A 24150-nucleotide genomic window follows, 5' to 3' on the forward strand; every position below is an offset into this window, starting at 1 on the left:
GCCCTGGTAGCCCACATTTGTAAACCTGCAGCAATTGGTCTCATAGTTAGCGTGGAGTTTGGGTATGTTTGCAGTAACACCTGTGCAAAATTTCGTTCCAATTAGTCCATTACTTTCATAAAAATAAATGAAAATGCACCGTATGCATGCGTATAACGCTCGCTAGCTCCGGTCCACGTACGTACTACTTGCATGCGATACATTGTGTAAGTTATATGTACGGACTAGTAGCTAGCCCCGCCCGGAGACCGCGCCGCAAGGCGCGGTCCTGGCGGCTACCTCGCAGCTGAGCGGGAGCAAAAATCACTGCCACATTCACGGCGACTTCACAAATAAAGCACGGCTAAATATCTATCATAAACACAGTGACAATTAATACATTACCTTTTCGACTTTGTTTTTCTCACCCATTTATCTAGAAACTGCAAAATTTTCGACATTTTTTTAGGAGTAATAAGCGGCCTGCCCTAGTGCAACAGTGGAGAGACTTGCTGCTATATCCATTAGTACGCATTACGCATACTCTCAATGCACTGCACTGCATGCATGCTGTGCGCCTGTGCAAGTGATTGTGAGTTTCAGTGAGCATCGGTGAGCTGAAGATATTCGCGTTATAAGACAACATTTTCTGCATCGTAAGCAATGAAATGCATCAAACAGTCGCCGAAATTAATCATTTAGGTTTAATCGACCCATGTAAGTATCCCTAGTAGTTTTTGTTGAAAAATTAAGGAAATATAGCGCCGAAACGGCACCCGTTTTGTACAACTCCTCGATCTGAATGCGAAAACGGCACAGTCCCAAGGCTGCACGTTGGGGCTGATCGCAGTTAGTACGTAGCTAGCCCGCGCTCGTAATTCGGTTTTGGGTCGGGTTGACCCGGTTTGATTGATTTTAAAACGATGATTTTCTCTCTTTTATCGAATGGTATAGACAAAGAGCAACAGGTGAGGTATGTTACTGTTATAACTTGTACTTGAAGTCATATTGGACCTGTTTTATGCAGTTTTGATTTTCGTGGGTTTGCAAATGTGGGCTAGTACCTTATTGTGCGGTTTCAGCCTGAATTAAAAGTAGCATTTACCATTTGCAGATGAAACAAAGACCCAGCTTTAGCTAGTGATAGAAACAACCAATGAAAAATGTTAATCAGTTAGGCCTATTATCAATGTTAGATATTGTTAAATACAAAATGTGAACAAGTATTGTTTCTAGAATAAACCGTCTACAGTTATGGTTTATTGAGAAAAAGAGTGATATCTCCTTTTATTCTAGGCTTTATTTCGATTTTTTTTTATATGGTATAATGTTTTGTGATACAGTAAAACGTTATCTGACCTACACATATGCATCAAATGTGAACTGCTCCCAGTGGTAAACAGTATCTTTAGTTAACCATAATTAAGGCCTCGTCGTCTCCTGAATGCTGTGCAGTGAGTGTACATGTCTCTCCGTCCCTCATGTCTTTCATCGCATGTCTGTTTAAATAGCAGCTGCTTATTTGCATAGATCTGTTCATATGATATGTGGTGTTACACACGCTCCTCGGTCCCCCTGGACATCAATTGGGTAAAATATAACGTTATCTTGGTATCAGGCAGATGGGCGGAGGTTAACTCTCTAGCTCGTCTGACGTTGTCTTAAAGCATGGCGATGGTAGAGAGGCTCTCTCACATCTTCCTGCGATGAGTAGTGTTCCGGCCATCAAGATGAAGGACCGTGTAGAGCGAAAGGAAAATCTTTTCTCCCTATCAGTTTTGGGCGTAGACAATATTGCCGAGGTGATTTAAGGCTTTAGTGTATGACTGTTATAGTTATGATCGAAATCTACCAGAACTGTAGACGATGTGCTGGACACTAACAATAAAAATCAAGCTGCCTTGGTTCTTTAAGCAGACTTAAAAAAAAAAAAATTGATTGTGGTAATGATGAGGATAATAGTCACAAGGGCAGTGATGATAAGATAATGAGACCCATTCATTGATGGTGAGGGGTGTTGTCGCTGATATGTTGATAGAGGACATGTGGACTTTGCAACGACAGGGAAGGTGGTCATGTTGAAGGTGTTGGGGCATAACTCATAATTCACAATAATTATGTAACAAATCTTTTTCACAATCCCTTGAAGATAAATAAACCCTAGAAGTGTCTATCTCTTTCTTTTTTGAATGTGCTCGAGTGTAAGCCATACGCCAATAAGCCTTTATTTAGGGTTCTGTTGTTGATATTGTTGTTGCTTGTTCGTTGCTTTTTTTTTCTGGGACTGGGAAGATTCAGTGTCCATCTCTTTACTTTCCTGGTGTGCGGATTGTCTAAGCGAAAACGTGTAGCAAATGGTTTTTGACATTCAAATTTTCAAAGTCATGGTACTCAGAGATACATGAATAAAAGTTTGCTTAAATCGAAAGAGCATAAGTCAAGTTAAGTTTTGAACATGTATTATTTTCTTTCTTTCTTTTTTACAAACATACGGCCGGGCCCATACCCTTCATCACAACAAGCCTTTGTTTTAGGATTCTTTTTTTTTTTTCTCAGACGCACTCTATATTTGAGAATAGATACTCTTTGAAAGAAAAGCTTGCCTCCATGACGCAATAGTGAAAACCAGGGAGGTCTTACCTCCCTGTGAATACAAAGGACCTCAGTTGTAAACCTAAGCCACGACGCCTTAATTAGAGGCTATCAAAAACCTTGCTACCTGTTCCGCAGCCTTGTACAGTGGTGCTCAGGTGTAGCTCCTGTGGATACTCTCTTCATGCATGCATGTAGGAGAAGGCATAGACTACAATAACGAGATGGAATCATATGGAATCGAGAGCACTTATAAGCTTGTCCTTGATATCATGTTTCATCGATTGGAGTGTCCTCTACGTCCATGCAGGGTACATGATCATGATCTATATATAGAAACTGCTGTCGTCATTTGTTAGATACACACACGCTCACACACACATACACACATTGTCCGAGTTTGAAACGGCTTCCCCCTATACTCTCCCTCTTCCTCTAAGGTGCACTTATTTGACTACAGCTCCGTCGAATGTTCTTTATACATCAGCAGGAACGCATTCCTAGCCGTGGGATATAACTGACATGCATAATGTTTTTCACGAATCAGATGTGCGTTACTACGTTATCTTTCCGCTGCACTTGTAGTCAGTAATAAATTAAAGAGCATTGTTATTTGGCCGAAGTTTTCTATAATTAGTTTTGACAAAGACATGACATCTAAAAAAGAAAGGGAATATAGAAATACGACGCAAACGACCTACCAAAAATTTAATTGCCATTTTTTCTGAATTTCCTACTTCCATTTGATATTTCCAAGCTCAGCCTTGGATACTGCAGCGTTCAATTTAATAATTTACCCTGTGTTGGACAGTGTGACAGGGCTTTCTTTAGTTGCATAGGATCCCGACTACACTGCAAGAGACGGTCTATTCATGGTGAAGTTTTGTTTCAGATCACCTTTGAATCGTGCGCTATTGCTTGGAACCCTGCCTCGAGTCTTGAGCATTGGAAGTCACTGCCCCTGTTTACATTAACGGATGTAGTGGTAGATGTGTGTTGCGATGGATTCAAAGTGCAGAGACTCCAACCCCAAGTACCTTCTGATCTGGAGATTCTCCCGCCTGAAACCCCTAGCAAACGGGAGACTCCAAGTTTATGTGTACGAAGCGCGAAGTTCCTAGGGTTATAGATGCTCTCTGGTGCTATCTAAGGCTATTTTTTTGCAACATACGATAGTGAGAAATCCTTTCTAACGGGAGACATTGAGCCAGGGCGGGAGAAATTAAATCTCAAACGGGAGAACGGGAGATTTTGCAAAAATGGGTTTTCGGCGGGAGATCTCCTGTCGAAAACGGGAGAGTTGGAGTCTCTGAAAGTGATTGCGCTGGGAGCATTTTGTGCCTCATGGGATATTAACTTGATTTGGAGACACTTACCTGTCACGATTTTGAGAACACTCAAGCACCTGACCTTTATACATGTACCTTCAAGGGATGGTATAGTATGTGAGTATTCAGCTTTTAACTTTTTGCAAGATACACTGTACTTAGAAACCACTTTATGAAATGTTTAAGAGCATACAATTCTAAGAGGAATTCAAACTTTATTGGGTGAAAACCGATTTTGAAATGTTTGAGATTTTCAAAAACAGAGTAAAGCAAAGCGATCCTAATAAAAGATGGGTCCCACCCTTTATTAGGATCGCTTTGTTTGGGATATCTCAGTCATTTCAATACCAATTTTCATCAAATAAACTTTGGATTCCTTTTAGAAGTATATGCTCTTTAATGTTACATAAAAGTTTCTTCATTATCTAAAAAAAAAAAAAATCGTTATCAAAAAACAAAACAAAAAACAAAACACGTTTGAAACCTAAAGCCCTATCTCAACCAAAACTGTACCATCCCTTTCACCAATCGCAGGGGCACATCATATTGACGAACCGTTTGAAACGCTATTGAGCTACTCAGTCACCCGAAAATAGCATTTCAAATCCTGAATTCCGAGTGTATGTATGCCTCAACATCAAGTAAAGTTATCGTTTGCCATACAATAAATATCTTGAGTTAAAGCAGACCTATTTAAAAAGTGACTCAACCTGAATTCTGCGTGTTTTTGTCTTCATTACCCCCCCCCAAAAAAAAAAAAGTTCTAGCCAACGTCCCAACTAACCAACCAACAACGCACGAACAAACAAACCCAAAGTAATTCCTGCTGCTTTCTTCAATGGCACATTTCCCACACGTCGCAAATCATCAGTCTCTTTGTGATATATTTTGCAAACTGTTTTCAAGAAAAAATTTCTTCCAATGTGAGAACACAGCAAATAATAATCACGTGGTCTTTAAAAAATCACGTGATGTTTATTCAGCCTCTAACTGGTACTTGACTAACGTATCATTATTATGATATAACACAATGCTGAGGAGTTGGTTGTAACAGTCCAAGATTTACATCGTGCAGTTAATTTCCTCATCGCCTTCTCATGTTCGTAGTTTTTGTTTGTTTGTTTGTTTGTTTGTTTTGCTTATTTAAAGAAGGAATATGCATTATATCCGTCATGATTTCGACGAAAAAAAAAGGAAAAAGAAAAACACCCGATGTTCGAATCTTTCGGGCTATGAAATTTCGCATTTCCGTGTCTCTCTATTATAGTAAACATACTAGAGATAATTATTGCAGCATTATGGGAAAATTATATCCGGCAATTTTGATAATTGTAGTCTTCTCCTTACAACTCATGGGCTTTATCAATGCATTATCAATGATATACAGAAAAAGGGAAATTCGTCAGAAGATGCATGTTATTGTCTTTCGTGACCATCGAAGAATGATGGAAATGTCAAAAGTGATCTTTGGTATGCACTTTACACTTGCATGCTCTATAATTTCTTCATGTTTTGATTTCCGTATCAAAACCTCATCGCATTCAAATACAAGCGATATAAGATGTTTTACTTAGAAAAACAGTAAATAAACGGCAGATAGCCAGTCATCAGAGAAGTAACAATACTTTGATTGTTTCTTCTTGTCTTCCTTAATACTAGCCACATTATTGCATCGTACACTTGAATGCTTACAGAGGAAATCCAGTCCAGTTAATATAAGTTAGTCTGATTAAAAAAAAAAGAGTAAAATCTTACGAGTTCAACGGTAAAGATTTGACTGGAATCGGATGAAAAATAAGGAAGTTATGACATTTTGAAGTTTTGCTAATTTCCGCAAAACAGGTCTTGTACAATGGATATGAATATGCAAATGAGTGAAGTAACCATGTCATACACTCACAATTTTCCATTATACAAAAAATGACGAAAATTCATTGTTTCTGTCAGTAAAGTCTGAAACATGATGTTATTCCCAGTTGAATAACTTCAGAATAGTGATCAGTTAGATATACGAGGATTTGAGCCTCGGGCATAATTGCGTTTTGAATGAAAAACTGGAAATTTCAAAATTTTTTGTACAAACTATAAATGGTAAGTTGTGAGGGAATGACATGCTCACTTTGCCGTTTGCATATTCATATTGACTGTTTAAGAACTGTTTCCCCAATAAATAGCGAAACTTCAAAATGTCATAACTTCCTTAGTTTTCATCCGATTTCGATCAAAATTATACCGTTGAACTCGTAATATTTTACTCTTTCTTATCAGACTAACTTATATTTGGACTGGATTTCCCCCTTTAAGTGTTAATATGTTAGAGTCGACAAGCGGTATTTATGCTCGCATATACACTTGAGTGTATGTATGAGGTTTTTTCTCTTCTTCTTTCTTTCTTTCCAGATCACATTTAGTGGTTCATTTAGTGCAGTTTGCAGATATTTTGAAGGGGGCCCAAGGATGATAGAAATTCGACAGAAAAAGCCTAATGATTATAGTAATTATCCAGTTACTTTACATGCTACACGCCGGTATCATCACGCCATTATCATGCATTACTCACGTCGAAAGTACAAGAAGTTGATACGTTCTAAGAACTGTAGAATTACCGTTCAGTTGTGTCAGTAGGAACTTTCTAATTACATGTAATTAATATGGCCATCAAAACTGTATTAATGACCCAATTAACGTTGTAATGTGCGATAGCAAGCACAAAATGAGACAGTGATCCAAAAATATGCAATCATTTGACTGCGCAGAATGTAATGAATACATTAAGGGATAAATATATTGAAAGACCCTATACTTGTCCTTTCTGTACGTGATAGGAGTACTCTGTTTCAGAGAAGGAGCATCTTGTGGGCTTGAAATAATTATGTGCTGTGATAAACACAGTCCCAATTATACTTGAGGTATCTCACGTCATTTCCTGCAATTACAAGTGTCCTACGTGTATTCCAAGAATGAATGCTCTCGATTCTGCAATATGAAACGAAGAGGAAGAGAGGTTTACGGAAACACTAATGTGTATGTAGCCCTGATCACTAGAGAGAGAGAGATCAGTTGTATGATAACTACAGGAGTGTATGGAAGGACTGTCGAGAGAAGACCCTAGAAAGAGGAGAGTACAAGAGGTAAGCGAGATCGGGAGTGTGTATAAATGGAAAGAATATTGGACAGGGTCGAAGGGCTGCTGGCTGTGCGTATCCGGGCAATGATTACCCCCAGAGGGCAATAATCCCCGGCTAAATACTGGTTAGTTGTAAGGTTGTTAGAGTAAAGATTAGGGTTAGGGTTAAGTTTAGAGTTTGGGTTACACTCTAAAAACGCAAATGTTGAATCATCATTTAAAAGGGCCGAGGAGTGACAGCATTTTTAAAGTGTTGCATCCAACTTTTAAGATAACATTTTGAATGTTGAATCTAGCAGGAAAACCAACACTTTGAAAATGTTGTCACTCCTCGGCCCTTTTAAATGCTAATTCAACATTTGTGTTTTTAGAGTGTAGGGTAAGGTTCAGAATTAGGATTAGGATTAGGGCCAGGGGAAGGGTCCGGGGTAATTAGGGATAATTGCCCTAGACCCGCTGCTGTGAGCTTGGACGTTGAAGAGACGGGAAGATATAGGCGACAGGGACAGTTGTAAAGGAAGAATAGAGTGAGAATCGGGTAAAGGGTTTGGAAGTCAGTGGGAGGAGAAAGATGAAACAGAAAGGAGGGAGGAGAGGGGGAAGGAGAAGGTTGGGAAATCTTGGAGATAAGAGAGAGAAAACTAATGGAAGGTGTGTAATGGCGAACGATGTATCACAAAACGAAGCGAGAAAACGAAGCCGGCAAGCAATAGAGATCGAATGCTGACAATGGAGCGCGGAATCGAAGAAGAAGAAATAATCATTAAAAGTTTAGTATTGAAATGGACTCTGCGAAAGAGGAATGTGGGAGAGGAGACAATTAAGTAGCCCTGAAATGGAAGAGAACTAAGAAATACCATTAGTTCCTGTAAACAACTGAAAACTGGTGATGTTGGTGTGAAAAAGGACCGTTGGGTTGTGAGGAGAGTATATTTATAGAGGAAAAAGGAGGCAAGATGTAAGTCGAAGAGAAATTAAACTGTAGGGAAGAGAAAAAAAGTCCTAAACCGTTGGCTGATGGTCAATCCTCTTGGAGAGTCGTGAAAACGATTGAGCAAAGCTCTGGGGAAAAGAGATCTATAATGCAAAGATGTTCTCTCAAATAACATATTGCGCGACTGGCATAAAACGTTCCAGTAACAATCACCATCAGCAGCCAAAGTTGGAATTATCTCGATAATGGCTTCAAACTAGGTAAAATGGAAACAAGATAAGAAGGCTTCTTTCCCCTCTCATTCTCTCTAATCAATGTCTTTCTATTTTGCCTCACTCTTTCTTTACTCCTTCTCGTGTACACTCTTTTACAGCTGTTTGAATTCATCAACGATACCAGTTCTGGTCTACCAAGACGATGTTCAGTAGCTGTCGGACGTGCTGGCGGGGAACCACTGGGAACCTGTCGCTCGATTCCTGCCGATGTCGACTTGACCGCTTCCCAACCTTGCCCAAGTTTGACCTTTTTAACACCACCGTGACCGATGTTTCCACTGTGGCGCCCTCGACGATCGCTGGCGAGACGAAGTCGGTCTATTCAGTCCTGACCACCAGAGGGCGTACTGTGGAATACGAGTACACAGCCGAGACTGCATCGCCGCCAGTCGTACCCGTAGACCCCGAGACGAACAACAAGACACGAGCGTGGTTTGCCGAGAGATCAGGTATGGTGATGAAAGAGAGAATGCTGATTGTTTTTATTTTAGCTGTTCTAGGTTTTGTTAGTCAGTCTCCACTGGAAATAAAAAACCCACAAGCACATTCTTGGAATTTGTAATTGACATGTTTGATTGTTTTGTTGCTTTTTTGGTGGAGTAGTCTTTATTCTGTAGACCCTATGTATTTCTTCATTCTTATTTATTATTATTGATTTATTAGTTTAGAAAATTAAACCTATTACCAACATTTCATCCGAAGAGACCTCCAAATTAAATCATAACATACTTAGATATGCATAAATTGCGGCATGTTTGTGTATAAAGATAGTGAAGTATGTGTGAATATGGCGAAACTAGTTACTTCATTCGTTCGAGGCGGTTACAGTTGTAAATGCGTGTGGGTATGCATGTTCGCGTGTTTGTGTTTTGTGTTTATCATTATGAGGTAATTGACAAGTTTGCTTGGCGAGTGATAACAGCGTTTGGATGATTATCATGTTTATGCTCCATAGTTATCTTATATCCATGTCATCAGCTCTAACTACCTTTGTTGATGTCATTTTACCAGCTACCATCAGGATACTGGTAGCAGCCAGTGTCTCCCTTGTGTTCGCCGTCCTTCTCATCTGTATCCTGGTCTGCCTCGTCAGAAGAAAGAAGAAGAAAACGTAAGTAGGGCGCCATCACACGGGAGCGCCACTCCATGTTCCAAAACTCAAGTTCGTAATCCCACTTACCGCATAATAAATGAGCAAGGAAAGTTAAAGGTCATTTGTGATATTGGGCATGTTGGATTGTAAGTTCACTAAGATAAAGCATCGGTTATGAAATGTCCTGATTATGCTGCTTGCCATGACGCCTACGTGACAGCAACAAAGTGGTCATTAAAGCTTTTATCTGCAGGGAGGTGAGAATTGTGAGATCACCTCCCTGATATCTCGCAGAAAAGGTTTGTTAATGCATTCAATGTAAAACAACCAGATGAATGCTTTCCCGAGTGTAAATTGACATGCCATTCTAGTCACCTGCGCAGGGTCACTCTTTGTGTGAACATGAGTTCCATAAATTGTTTCGTCAAGCAAGGTAGACTAATCCATTATGTCGCATTGACAGTGACTGAGGGGTATTTTTACTGAGCAGGCGAATAATTTGCGAAAAATGGCTAAGTCCAACAATATTGGAGAAGTTTTTATTTGAATGTGTTCCGACAATGAGGCCAAGAAACTTTCTTGCGCAGTTTGTGCCTAATTCTCGCGACATTTTACAATGACCAAGCAAAGATGATGAGCTATAGGTGCTGAATTTTGGGCCCAGAAACATACAATCTCTTGATATTTTATGCACACACTTAATAGGAAAGTTTTCAGCCACTGATAGCATCACCACGTGATTATCTCCACACATTTCTATGGAAGCATGTGAAAGTGTAAACTACATTTCGTGGCATTGCGATGATGCTGCCTCTCTTTTGTCTGTCTTACTGTATTTTCTAAATCAAAGTCAATTTGAGCATAGACTTGAGACCCATTTTAAATGACGTAGGAAAGAGGACCCATCCGTATCAATAATTTTTCAGTTCTTGTTAAATGAATTCCATAAGATCAGTCTGGATACAGTCCAATACTCCCTACACTGTCTATCGCATTCCTGTCTTACTTATATTCCTTCATCTTCACCCTATTCACATCATCCTTCTTCCCATTATTCTCGACTGAATTCTGTCTGTAAATGAGGCAAACGGACTACCAAGTGGCTAAACACAACGTAGAAGTAGAATGATAGATACAGAGTGGCGTGAGATTTGATTTGAAACTTCTCCGAGTCACTATGCAACCTGTGCTTTGTAAACTATTGTAATTTTCAAGTTGGTTTTATACTTCTCTAATATTATCATCCGGTCACACTATATGTCTTATAATTTTTAAGATGTTTATCATGATATAAGCCGTGTTTTCCAAGTAATCATGGTCTGGAATTTACTTGATTATTATGAGGGAAAAAGAAATCGTCAAATTATTTTTATTGTGCATTGTTGTTTCGCAGAAGTTACAGTTTTCCTCAGCGGCCAGAGACCGAGGGATGCGAAACGGGCGAGGGCCCGCGGGAGGTGCCCACAGTGGCTCCGCAAGAAAGCAGCACAAGTAACTTTCCCCTGGTGCCTATGGACCCCATCAGCCAAGAGGCGGCCGTCTCCCAGTCCCCCAAGACCGCCGCACCTCCGGATCCAGAACCTCCAGCAACCCGGCAACGATTTCCCATGCTGAAGAAAGTAACTGCGACCGTCGTGAACAACGGTTCACCGAAGAGGGTCGCTCGCCCGGTGAGCCGGCACGATTCCACCGCTCCTCTCGTGGACCACGAGGCCGCTGCATTGCGAGACAAATGGAAAGACATGTCACACCCAACAACGGCTGATCACAAAAACTATCATCGGGCGCCGTCACTGGATGATGATGAGCAAAACTTTAGCAATTCCACCCACAATGATAAATTATCAACATTAGACGAGGTGGGTGAAAGGACGAGTAAGGAGCCGACCCAGTTGGAAATTTTACCCTCGCGTCGTTTTCCCGCCAAAAGCCTCGTTGGCACCCGGCCTTCTGACAGACGAGCGATCAAAAGACCCGATTCATCAACTCCTTTGTTTCACAGCGATTCGGTGGATAGCGTAGAAGTGGGAGTGGCTTAATGTGCTTGGCTTTTCTGTAGCATTTGCTTACGTCCATGTGCTTGTATAAAAGGAGCAGCAACAATGGATATGTCGTGGCAAGATGATGAGTTGCAGAGAAGTCGATGATAAGGATTCACGCGTGCATTTCCAATTGATTGCCAGTTCAGAATCACTTCTACGCTTTGCGGCCTAATGTCGTGCTGTCGCTCTCTGCTTTCTGCAATTTGAGTGTATGAACGACTCCTCTGTAGCATTGATTGCCTTCCTTTACCGTAACACTTCCACAGCTTCTTTATTCTTCCCGTCTCGCATTCTCAACTTTAACACCTACATTTATTGTTCACATTGAGTGATATAGCAAAAGAAAAAAAAAAGCACGTATACACATGATGCTTCACACATCCTAATTATGGTTATACTTAATCAGCGGAATTTCTACCTGAATGGTTGTTGCAATGCAGATGAACGACAGATTCAGGATATCTCCTTCGAGGAAATCATGCAATTGGCTTTGCCATTTGGGAAAAGTGTTTGTAAATTTTTGGATTAACTTATCTATCTATCTATTTATTTATTTTATATAAAAAAAAAGAAATGACTATTACCTGCTTGATAAATGGTGTCTTACCCACAACATTAAGAGCGAGTTTTGCAGAGGAGTTATATATTTGATTTAAATCAAGACACACATTCGACAAAAGAATCACGAAAGTGCCTTGATTTCAGTCAGGTAGTATACGTGTAATTATTGAGGATTATAAAAGATAATGTCACTTAATGTCTGTATCGGCTAATTGAAATTCAAAGGCCATAGTGAAACTGACTTTTATGGATTTGATATCCATTTCTCGATCATTTACATTAAAAAAGTAAATGGAAAAAAAAAAGATATTCATAAAAATGCGGTTTTAGATGAATAATAGCCATGGGATGGAGTTTTAAGCAGACAATGGAAGTCACTTTTTACAGTTAAAGAAACAAACATACACACAATTTCCGGCCATACCAGTCTCTACTGTGATGTACGTCAAGTCGTTTTTGCACGGTTTATCGTATGAGTCAACTCTTCTAAATTTATTGTTAACTATATTTGCAGTTTTCCGCTGTTAAGCAGTGTGTGTGGTTACATCAAAAATCCCGAACCTCCACGCTCAATGTTTTGCGATTTGCAATCGGCATGATAGGTGAAATATAATTATCATCCTCTTCACACAAGAAATCATGTAGTTTTGCTTTCAAAGGCCCTCAATCTGTAGTATGCGCTTACCGTCGTGAACGTGAACGAGTCCTCTCACTTTATTATGTCTTTTCGTGACGCCCCTATGCTCGCTTCTCTTGCAGCAACTGCAGCGTGAGGGCCTTTGACAAAGACTAGGGACCAAAAAAATTGTATTCAATATTATTACAATCTCTGTTGTGGAGACGCAACACTGGTGCCAAAGCCTTGTCATACGCAGCAATGCTCATATCATATAGTGTAAAGAAATATAGAGACACATTTTTGTCAGTATATTATCTGATCTATATACCTTTTCACCGATTCATTTCATTCTTCAAAATTTACTGTGCTTCACAGATTCAGTGTCATGCCTGTCATATTTGGTTATCGTAATGAGTAAAGAATGCTTTCAAATCTTTAGCGTTCTTTTACCAAAGAATATTCATGTAAAGTCGTTGAATATTTTTGTCATTGGTTGGTTGGTAATATTCCGCGACGAAACTACTCGGGCTTGCGTCACGATACTGCCTATAGTCTGACATGTAGCTATAAAAATGCTGCCCTCTACTGACTGTTTTTGTCGTCGCTTCAAAGAATGCCGAAGGCAGTATGTTTTCTAGTTATCCGTCGGCCCATTTGTTCCAGGGTCCCGTTTCATAAAACACGTTATCAGTAACAACTGCCACATCTCTATGACAAATTTGCTCTCAACCAATCAGATGCAAGGATCTCAGTAGCTTATGACAACTATCGTAACTTGTTATCGATACAACACATAAGTTTTATGAAACGGGGCCCAGATCTCGTCGAAATCGAAGTCCTTCGATGGGTTTTCTTGATACGATGTACTAGACTCAGATAGGCTACATAGAGTGCGGATGTGCTGATCAGATTTTAGGCCCAATCCATCAAGGTCAAAGTGACATTGATTTTCAAATGGCACATTTCGCTGTGGCTTCTTACAGGAATGTTCAGGGTAATGTGATTTGGTATGAAGAGTAGTATGAGATAATTACAATCCGGTGAATTACCATGTTGCCCTTGGAAAGCATTGGGCCGAATGCATAAACGCTAGCAATTTATTGCTTGTGCTAACCTTTTACTCGAATCCGTATGCATAAAAACAAGCAATTGCTTGCGAGCAGAAGCTTTTGCTGGCAAGAACAAGCAATTGCTTGCTGCCCGCATGCAATTGCTTAGAGACCAAGCGTTTGCTTAAAAACGTATGCATAAAACATACCTTTTGCTTGTTCTTGCTAGCAATTGCTTACGATTTTCCAAGCTCTCTAAAATTAACTTGAGCTTTTGCTTAACTTGGACGTTCCCTTTTAAGTATCATTTTCACATTCATACAAGAAAGACCACACTTGTGCAGGAGTGGTATAAATCTACAAGAAATTACTCTTTAGCAGTGTTAGAAACTTTTTCATTTCAACAACGGGAATGTCCACTGGTCAGCACGAAAAAAAGGCATATGTCTGACTTCGGTGGAGAGCAAGGAGACCTCTCTCCACGTGAGATCTGGTAGATCCGGGCTATCTCTATAAGCAGTGATGGGAATCAGCCAGTACGTGTGTGTGTGCGTCTGTGTGCGCATTTATGAGTGCCATTTCATAGCTCTTGCTATGTCAGGAAATGTTTCGCACACACACCCCTTTCAAATACATGCTGTCACACTCGCCTTTGTTCTTGTGTTCGCACAGGCGTGACGTTCCTTTTGTTTAAAACGCAAGCAATTGCTTGTGCGGGACAAGCAAAAGGTATGGGCAAAAGCAAAAGGTTATGCATATGGATTTAAGCAATTGCTTGAGCTAGACCTAGCTAGAAAAGCTTGTGCTTTTGCTTGAAGCAATTGCTTACAAGCATATTGCTTGTTTTATGCATTCGGCCCAATGTTTCGTCAAATCGATTGTATGAAAAAAAAAAAGAAGCTGTGTTGATGTTACTGATTTATTTCATAATTGCTCATGAAAGTGAGAAGCCGCAAAAAAAAAAAGAAAAAAAAAAAAAGAAGGGCGTGGAATGATGCAATAATGAAGGTAGTTATGGGGAAAGGTGCTAAAAAAAGGTGAAAGGAAAATCTGAAATTAATGAAAATTTGATACGAACCTCGCTTAAGTTACATCAATGAGAGAGTAATGAAATTTAGAAGCACTATAGAAAGTTTAGCTTCATACATTAGCATACACTATCAGTATAACTAAATCCCTGTTTGTTTGTGGGCAAAGCTTCCTTTTTTTTTTTGAATTCAATCTTCTCTTTTAAAACGTCTGTCGAGAAACAACTTAGACCGAATCTTGGTAACGTTCCGCAACACAAGGAGTTTTGCAAATATAATTATAATTTGTCTTAAAAATTGAATTTACCGTGGTAAGAACCTGAATTATGCTGAAGAGTGGTCGCCTAGTTGCTGTAATGGCAACAATTATTGTGTGCTGCAATTCTCGTATAGACTTCATGATACGGGGCCCTCCAAGGTCAGACTTGTGCCTGTCGTGGAATGGAGCTCTTCACTTAGCATCATTATACTGTTTGTAAACGACAGAGGGCGCTTTTGAGGACAAAATACCAGTGCCGTATAATATATACGGCACTGCAAAATACTTTTGCCCATTTTGACTCTACTGGAATACATGATCTCTAATCAATTCAAAATGTTGTGATTTGCATCGCCCACATGGAAACTTGATAAACTTAACTCATGAACGCTTACGACTTATCAAATAAATTCGACGAAATGAGATTTGAAATCGTGAAATGCAGTCACAGTGGTTTTGAGTCTTCTTTTTTTGGCTGTTTTTATTTTGGGTTTATACGAATGTGTAGGGTTACGCCATTTCCTGACCCACTTTATCTGACACACTCTTTCTGACACACTTTTTTTGCCATTCACTTTGCACACGGGGCAGTTTTCATGAGACGGCGTCTGTTATTGGCTACTGTGCTAATGAATATTCAAGACTATGGTATGGCTTGTCGAACGTCGCGCTCAAGGCCGGCCAATAAGAGGCGGCCAGGAGCTGGTGAGCTGGAGGCGCGCGGCAATTTCTAACCTCATCCACGTGTAGGCCTTGCTACTACGTGGGCTTCCAGCACCTTTTTTTTTTTCAGCTGCTTAACCCATCCACGTACGGCCTGCCCTCTGTGTACTAGTAATCTTCGTGCCTGCCTAGTAAGTCGGCAGTGAACTTGGGCGCGATCTTCCCTACGGCGCGATCTACACGCGAAGGGTATTCATGCTCCCAACCCAGTCAGACCGCAACGCTGCTGTTAATGAGCTCAAATCAAAAATTTATCGTACGCGCAGGTTTTTGCGCATGTCCTTCTCAGCACCCGAGATTTTGCGAGATAATTCAGAGACAAAGTGCATGGTCTACGAGATTCACTTATTGGCGACATGAAGATCTATTATCCGTGACCAATTGACATGGTTTGTGAATATTTGAAATAAATCACACCTTTTAATGCTTACATTATACAGAATGAGCTTATGATATCATTATTCATATCTCTGCATTATATCGATATTTTCCAAACGACCCTGAGACAAATTAGAACAAGGCTTTCTATTTATTGCCAACCCGACCCGTTCATAGGTTGAATCACCACATGAATGATAGTCAACGTTTTAGATATACCTGTTATAACAGCACACTAAGAACTGAATTGGTCCCTCGCTTAGAAAACAATAAAAATTGAAAATCTCGTCGAGCAAAAATCATAGTGTGGCAATTTGAGATACATGCGCTCCCAGGGTATCATTAGATAAATTACTCAGCGATGTATACAGTGGATTAATAAGGAATAATTATTCTAATACCAAAAAAAGAGCCCCAAAGAACTCATGTATGCAAACACAGTGCTAGATCTTGTATTATTGATTTGTATGCAACTTATTAATGCACTCTACTTTTATCTAGTTGTGCCGGCAAAAAAAAAAAGTTCAAGCCAAAGTTGAGCTGTCGATCAGAGTGGAGTGTTGTTCTTGTTGTTTACGTGGAGATCTTACACCAGCTGCAGTTGCCTGAACCTGAGCGCGTATACACACATTGTGCGCGCGCCCACACACACACCATATAGGGTCCTACACTGTCATCTACACACAGTGTATTACTGTTATGTAGAGTACACGTTTACTGTCATTCCGCGAGGTGCGTTCAACTCTCCACTCAGAGGGAATTAACCAATCAGAAACGCGTATTCGCGGCAAACTGAAATCTCGTCAAAAATTAACTGTACAACGCAATGATTTATTCGCCAACCTGACCCGTTCATAGGATCAGTCCACATAAAGTCATTATGTTTTCATAGAATGATATTTCCTCTTTCATTTTATACCTCTTCCATTTTGGTCCACCTTAATTTCGTCGGTCTAGTGTACCCCTTAAGAAGAATGGAAAATATGCAAATTTTGTGTTTTATAATTTCCTTGTTCAGTATATTTTATATGTCATAACCTTTCAAGTGGTCGAATTTCATCAAAGTACAACTCTTCAGCTTTTTATCGATATATAAATCATGAAGATTGATAATGTCATTTAGATTTACAGACACTCTAAAAATGTGGTCTCCCAGCTCATTACGTATTCATGTCCGCGAGGTCCATGCATATGCGTACGATAAATGCGAAGGCTTTTCAGGACGTTGCGGTCTGACTGAACCCCCCCCCCCCCCCCCCGAGATAGCTCTGGAACATTCCATTCACTGACGGGGGTTTTATTTTGCAATGTTATCAAATAACTCTCATGTAAGCAAATTCTTGCCATAGCTAATCTATTTTAGAATAAAATCGTAATCCATCTATGATTAGATAACCTAGTTCAAATTGGCAGAGACATAGAAAAATATTTGTTTTACAATCGTGATACGTTCAACTACTCATCTGTGCTGAAATCCGCATGTCTGCTCCACACATGTTATCGCTATCGCTCAAACTTCGATCGCGCGGTGCCGGTGGCTTGTGTGTGTTTACAACATGTGTGCATATGGAGGAAGCATGGGGCTGAAAAAACAGTACCACGTGGTGAGGTAAAAAACAAATCGGACGTAAGAAGTCGTACATTCGAGAGCTAAACAGACAAATAGCGAAAACAAAGTCCACTGAAAAGGTCTTGACACTGTAATGTATGTTCCAAATTCATGTCTGGCTTAGTTTCGAGAGAATTTTCTACACTTGTAAAGGTTTTCTTTGCAAGAGATCAGGAGTGAGATCGGTGAAGTAGCTAAACATGTACTCTATGTGACTGTTGGTGACTTTATGTTGCATGCATGCTTGCACGTGGCTGGGAGAGTGCGGCAAGAACGCTAGGAATGCACCACCAGCACGTACAGTGGGCTGCAAATTCTTGGGGCAAAATTAGACTTCATTGTTCAGCCCGTCTAGTATTTATATATTCATAATAATTCTAATTCTTCATGAAATCACGATAAAAATTCTTCATATTTATATTCATAATACATTTAAGAAGCGTAATATGAAATATTTTGACCTTTTTTTTGAAATCCAAAGAAAAAAAAATGTTTTGAATAAAAAATTGATAATAAATAATAGTTCTTGACTCAAGTCTAAACTTCGTGCGTCTTCTTCCAGTTACCCCGCAGTTGCCCATGGATACTACGCATAAATAATCAGCTGTTTGCTGAGTCATTCCTACCCTACTGCCTCTGTTCAAATTGAGAGCGATTGTGATTTTATCGGTGGCATTTATAGTTTCATGACCTAATCCAATAAAACTAGACAAATTTAAACATCAAATGTTGTGACAGTTTTTGTCAGAATTTCCTATCAATATCACTTGTTGCCACGATAGTTTTGAGATTTCACTAGCTTCATTATCGAAGCTGTTCTGAGGCTGTTGGACATTTGAAAGAACTGCTTTGTAAGAAATCACCTTTTATTTATTATCTATTTTCACACACAAGAATTTTGATGACTTACATAATCTTTTAAAACTATTCTAATGTCATAATATTTCATGATGGTATGTGTTCTGTCTTTACATGGCAAGATGGGATTTTTTTTTCTTCCGTCCAGGGTCAAAGAAGGAAGTGACAGGAAGGAAACCAACACGATAGGAAGGAAATGAAAAGGATAGAATGAAACACCTGCTCAGCGGGCTCTTTTTTATTGATTTTTACAATGGTGAATGCAGTACATCAGAATTTAAGTAAATTTACAGTTCTAAATAATTTATCATTTGAAAAATGAGCAAAGAAAATGGGATATAATCGAGTTCTTAAAATGAAAACTAAATTAGCATCGCCATTTAGATCTAATATTTACTAAAGAATAGCCATGAGGCAACCTTATTGTCAAGCTTTTGGTTGAGTTTCTTTAGAGAAACGAATTTTTGGAGCACTAACCCAAGTGAACAACCAAAAGGTAAAAAAAAAAAAAACTGATTAAATGCAGGTCTCTAGGTCTAGACCACTCCTGTGCATGAGCGAGCAACAGCCCCCGTGGACAGTGTCACTCTCGTCCTTGGCCTATAGGCTAGGCTACTCGTGTCGTTCTCGCCATCAATGATCAACGTCATGGTCACACGAAATAAATTGCATCATCAAAAGGGTTCGTATATCATCACCAGAATCATTATGATCATCATCACTATCATCTCAACCACAGCAAAACCCTGAATATCATTCCCACCATAGTCACTCCCAGCTCACAAAAACACATCAGCATACAGACATCGCAGACTTTGTAGCTAACTACGTTAGACTTTAGATCAATGTTAGTTGTACACAAAATGAAACGGAGGTGGAAAACTAGTAATGAATACACGGAGATCATCAACGATGGCATTTTACCGTAGAAAAAATACACTGAACATCTTGCACCGCAAAAAAAAAAAAAAAAAAAAAAAAAAAAATTGAGGTAAAAAACTACGTTGAGGAAAACTAGGGTGAAAACTCGCTGCTTGGAAGACGAACGATGAAGACACTGTACGGTAAAAATGCACACGGAAACAAACGAGTGGGTACCATGAATGTTCTCGCACACACGTAGATAATCTACATCGTGTTCAATCAAAAAACTCAACAAACACTCGAACAAAAACTCACCTCTAAATTGTTGCAAACAAGATAATCACTTCAAAAAATGGGGGAAAACACTTGTGGTAGTACGATTGTACTCTAAGAATAACAGAGATAAGATGATACGAAAGCAAAAGAGAGAAAAAGAGAGAGAAATGGACAGGAAACCTGCAGAAGTTATGCCACACTCACTGGCACTAATTCAACACACACACGCACGCACACTGGTAATCAGATATCGTCATGGACCCCCTTGAGGAGATCGATATCACGCGTAAGTCAATAGCTAAAAGCCAATCACAGACACAGAATCAGACCGAGTGACTCATTATGAAAAAATTATCGCAAGGCTGATGAATATTCATTAGCACAGTTGCCAATAACAGAGGCCGTCTCATGAAAACTGCCCCGTGTACAAAATGAATGGCAAAAAAAGTGTGTCAGAAAGAGTGTGTCAGATGAAGTGGGTCAGGAAATGGCGTAACCCGAATGTGTACAGACACACAGTATGAAATAATATGTGTGCATGTGTATGTATGTATGTATGTATGTATGTATGTGCTCATTTCTAATTCCTAACATATTTTTGTTTGTCTCTTTCAACTTTTTTTGTCTCTTTCAACTTTTTAGACATAGATCGTAGTACGCGTACCTAATACATAGAACCCTATCTAATCAGGTTTTTTTTTTTCTCGTCAAAGCAACATAGGTCCTACTTGTGCTGTGAATACATCATGTCCAGTAATATTTTGAGTCACTATATGATTGTTGTCTTGAAGATAATGAGCTGAGGAACTTTCATGATGAGAACAGTTATGATGATAATGAAAAAAAAAAAACGAGTAGAGTTTTCAAACCAATTGCACATTTTATGTTCCTGAAAGCTCATTCAAAACAAGACAATACCTCATCCCCCTCAAGAAAAAAAAGTATGAAAAATAAAAATGAATATATTATATATATATATATATATATATATATGCATTTAGTTATGGTAAACCAAGTTGTAATGATGACAATAATCATAAAGATGACATCATTATTAGTACATGTAGTAATGCCAGCAGTTATACCACAAGAAGTGGAATTGCCACCATTCCTAATCCTTGTCATTGATACTTTGATGCTATAATCATAATTCATATCAAAATAGCTCAGGTATTGCGTCTATTGGATCTTGTTGACATGCAATTTTGATTCACAAACTTTCTGTATACCTGTGATATTGATAAGGGCCCCGTTGCTTAAAACATTTGGCAAAATCATACATTAGTCCAAATCAAACATAAGAATCAAATATAACTCTGCAACGCGGAAATCAAACACAACGTTGTCTGATGCTTTCAGACTATATTCGATTATTTGAACTTAGGTTTGATCCGAAAGTTTTATGGAGGAGGGCTCGGGCTTCATTAATAACTTTCGTCACTCTTGCCAATACTTTGGAAATGGATCATAATGAACGACAAATACGACAAAATAGAATTTGGCTTTCCTTGTGCTACAGAAGAGGCTACTATGTAATCTCGTGAGATTTTCGTGCCAAAATTGATTTTTTTTTTTTTTTTTTTGTGGCTAACTTTGTCAATTTGGGGAAGCTGAATCCAAAAAACTTTGGTTCCATCTTTTCCAACCACGTCTTCAGCCGCCATTTTGGATTTCGAAATGGCCGCCATAGCATACTGTAGTATAACCCATATCTCATAAAGTGAGCATTGTAGAAGCTTTAAATTTGGTGCAAAATGCATAGTTGTGAAGTCAGACACTCTGATTTATCTTTTTCCTGATATTTTGGATTGTTTTGATACAGTTTGTAGGCTGCCATCTTGAAATTCAAAATGGCCGCCATAGCGATTTTACCTATATCTGAGGTCACAATTATTGTAGAAGCATCAAATTTCCAAGAATGCACATGCTCGTGGTGTCATACGTTTCAGTACACCTCTTTCCTAATTGTTGGTCAGTAGATAGGCCACCATGTTGAAATCGAAGATGGCCGCCGTAGAAAACATTTTATACTGTTAGCGCCTTAGATGAATTTGCCAAAATTGTCCTAGTTAGACCGAATTCATTTCCAGGTCACGCAGAATGACATCCATTTCTCAATTCAAAATGGCCGGCATAAATTCAAAATGTAAGGACAAGGTTTCAATGACGTCATCAAGCCATGCTGAGGGGCAAAAACTGCGTATGGGTGGGGGGGGGGGGGGGTCCCATACCACTGTCCCATACATGTGGGCAAGCGTGTAAGCGTTACATCCCATATAACCAGGCGGGTATATGGGGTTCGCGTATTGCTAAAGTAATGAGCTTACACGCGGGATTTGTTTTTGCCTCTCAGGCAACACATTATTTTGGGTCGTGGAACCTCGTGAATGATTATATTTAATCCCAGTCAATTAATATTTGTACAAAAGCAAGCATTGATACGATTAAAGGTGATCTTCAAAAACTTGATGCTGCCTCGATAGAATGAAGACAAACAAGGAAAAGTCTCGCAATGGCAAGAAATGCCATGGTCACCCTACCAGGCATCCCATTTACAAGCTTGTTTGTTGGCCACTGACTGAAACAAGGTTTGCTAGATATATTTCTGGAATAACACAGAATGAATAAGGAATGAATATGCTTTTTCCTGATTGCCCTTGAGTGGATCATGTTCAATTATTAAGACTTCCAAGATGCTTACTGCTGTACAGCCAATGATTCTAAAACTATAAACAAAGGAGCAATAATAGCTCAGTTCTGTGGCGCTTTGCATGCATCAGGATTCCTCCACAATTTAGAAGATCATCACATGAGTGTAATCTCAGAAATTGTCACTGCATTGAAGATGATGAATGTGGTGTTTGGTAATCAGGTATCGGAAACATTCAAGGGTGATATTCTAGAAAGAGATGAAAAGGGCAGTTTTCCTGTTCTGTACTAAGAATTTGTATCTGAAAGAATTAAAATAAATCTATATATATATGGGATAGTATGAGAAAGGTCAGACATTCAGCTCGTGCAATCAAAATACACTATGTAAGATTCGATCGGAAGTCATTAAGCTTTAGAGGATCACCAACTTCTCACAACATTTCTACTGGTTCTACAGTTTGATAGACCTGTCATTATCCAGTCATTGCTGAACGATACAATTATCGTAAGGTATAAATTCTAAGTAATTCCACAATCACTCTTCATCACATAGTTTAATGGCCTTCTCCTCATTCTCACTAATTTTTCATACCTATGCCTTAGAAATCCACAAAACTGAGCCAAATAATCAGCCTGAAAGTTGATACTGAGCAGTTAATTCCACCTGACACATAATATTATACCACATCATGGAAAGAAAAGAAACAAAGGGTTCACGTATTAGATGCCATGGGAGCTGTCACCCGTCACTAACAACGAGGAAGCAGATATCCTCATTCCATTTCATGTTTTAGATGCTACTTCAAGAGCAACAGGGAAAATCAGAGTTATTGATGATTATACACAGACAGTAGACACAGACATTTCAGTTCTCATGATGGATCTTGTAAGTTTTCTTTACTTACTGCATCGCATGTTGTCTGCTCCATCACTGGAAAAGGAAATGATAAATGTACAATTGACATTATTGAGAGATTATGTTCTGCAGTTTGTACGAAAAAACAACAACTAAAGGTCTGCTTTTTCATGCCTTTCATGGTGCCAGCTGAAGTTGAAAATTTGAGGATGTCTCAAAGAGCAGATGGACTAAGAAGTATCTAAACCTTGAATCCATGCAGAGCCTGCAATGACACAGTCACACAGTCCATTCCTTCCAGGAGTTAGGCGTGGATGACTTCAACCAGGACAATCTCCCGCTTTACCCTCGTAGAGTCTTGATACAACCAGGGAGGTGTAAGAAAAGGTGAGACAACTCCCTCTCTCCTTTGAAGGATGCGCGGCACCGCCGAGAAGTTATGCGCTTAACTACAGGTGGAAATCAGGTGCTTTGACAAAAGAGAGCATCAATAATTGGGACTAGCGCTCTCACATAACTTGCCCCTACTGCATTTCGCTCTCTCTCTCTTTCAATGTGATGGCAACAATGAATTTCTGTACCTTGAATTGGAGCAGCGAATCAAAATGCAGTGTAAAACTGACAATTTTAACAGCAAATAGTTTAAAATCACGCTGGTACACGCTTTAGCCGAGTACTTTATTTGAAAGATCAAAATATCCAGATTAAAGGATAGAAAACTATTTTAAACATGCGGAAATGTGCGCATTATAGAAAAATATTAGGTTTTTAAGAGGGCCTAATTTTCATTTCATTTCGATTTGCGCATTACGAAGAAACTAGAAATACATGTTTATAATATTGAATTCTTTCTAAACTACTCTTTATCAATTCGAGTATTTCATTTAAAATTTTTCGGGGAATAAAGCTTGTAATTCAACGAAAGGTGAAATGCGTTCTTCGTCTCCGAACTTCGCCTTGCAACTAGAGCGGTGCAGAGCATGACTTCAAAGCGTATAGTGGAATGCTATACATCCCACTGTAACGCTTTGAAACCAAACATGTGTTT

At 39.3% G+C, this 24150-nt stretch overlaps 1 protein-coding gene across 1 annotated transcript in view; it reads left to right on the forward strand.

The window, feature by feature from the left end:
- The window catches only part of LOC140238035 (uncharacterized), a 32233-nt gene extending 20510 nt beyond the window's left edge, over window positions 1–11723 (forward strand). The window contains exons 3-5 of the mRNA XM_072317961.1: window positions 8334–8684; window positions 9247–9346; window positions 10722–11723. Coding sequence (XP_072174062.1) covers window positions 8378–8684; window positions 9247–9346; window positions 10722–11367 — 1053 coding nt within the window. The 5' untranslated portion in view covers window positions 8334–8377 and the 3' untranslated portion in view covers window positions 11368–11723. The remainder of the gene's footprint in view (window positions 1–8333; window positions 8685–9246; window positions 9347–10721) is intronic.
- The last annotated feature ends 12427 nt before the right edge of the window (window positions 11724–24150 follow it).

This window comes from Diadema setosum, chromosome 14 (assembly GCF_964275005.1).
Source record: "Diadema setosum chromosome 14, eeDiaSeto1, whole genome shotgun sequence".
NCBI classification, from domain to species: Eukaryota; Metazoa; Echinodermata; class Echinoidea; order Diadematoida; family Diadematidae; genus Diadema; species Diadema setosum.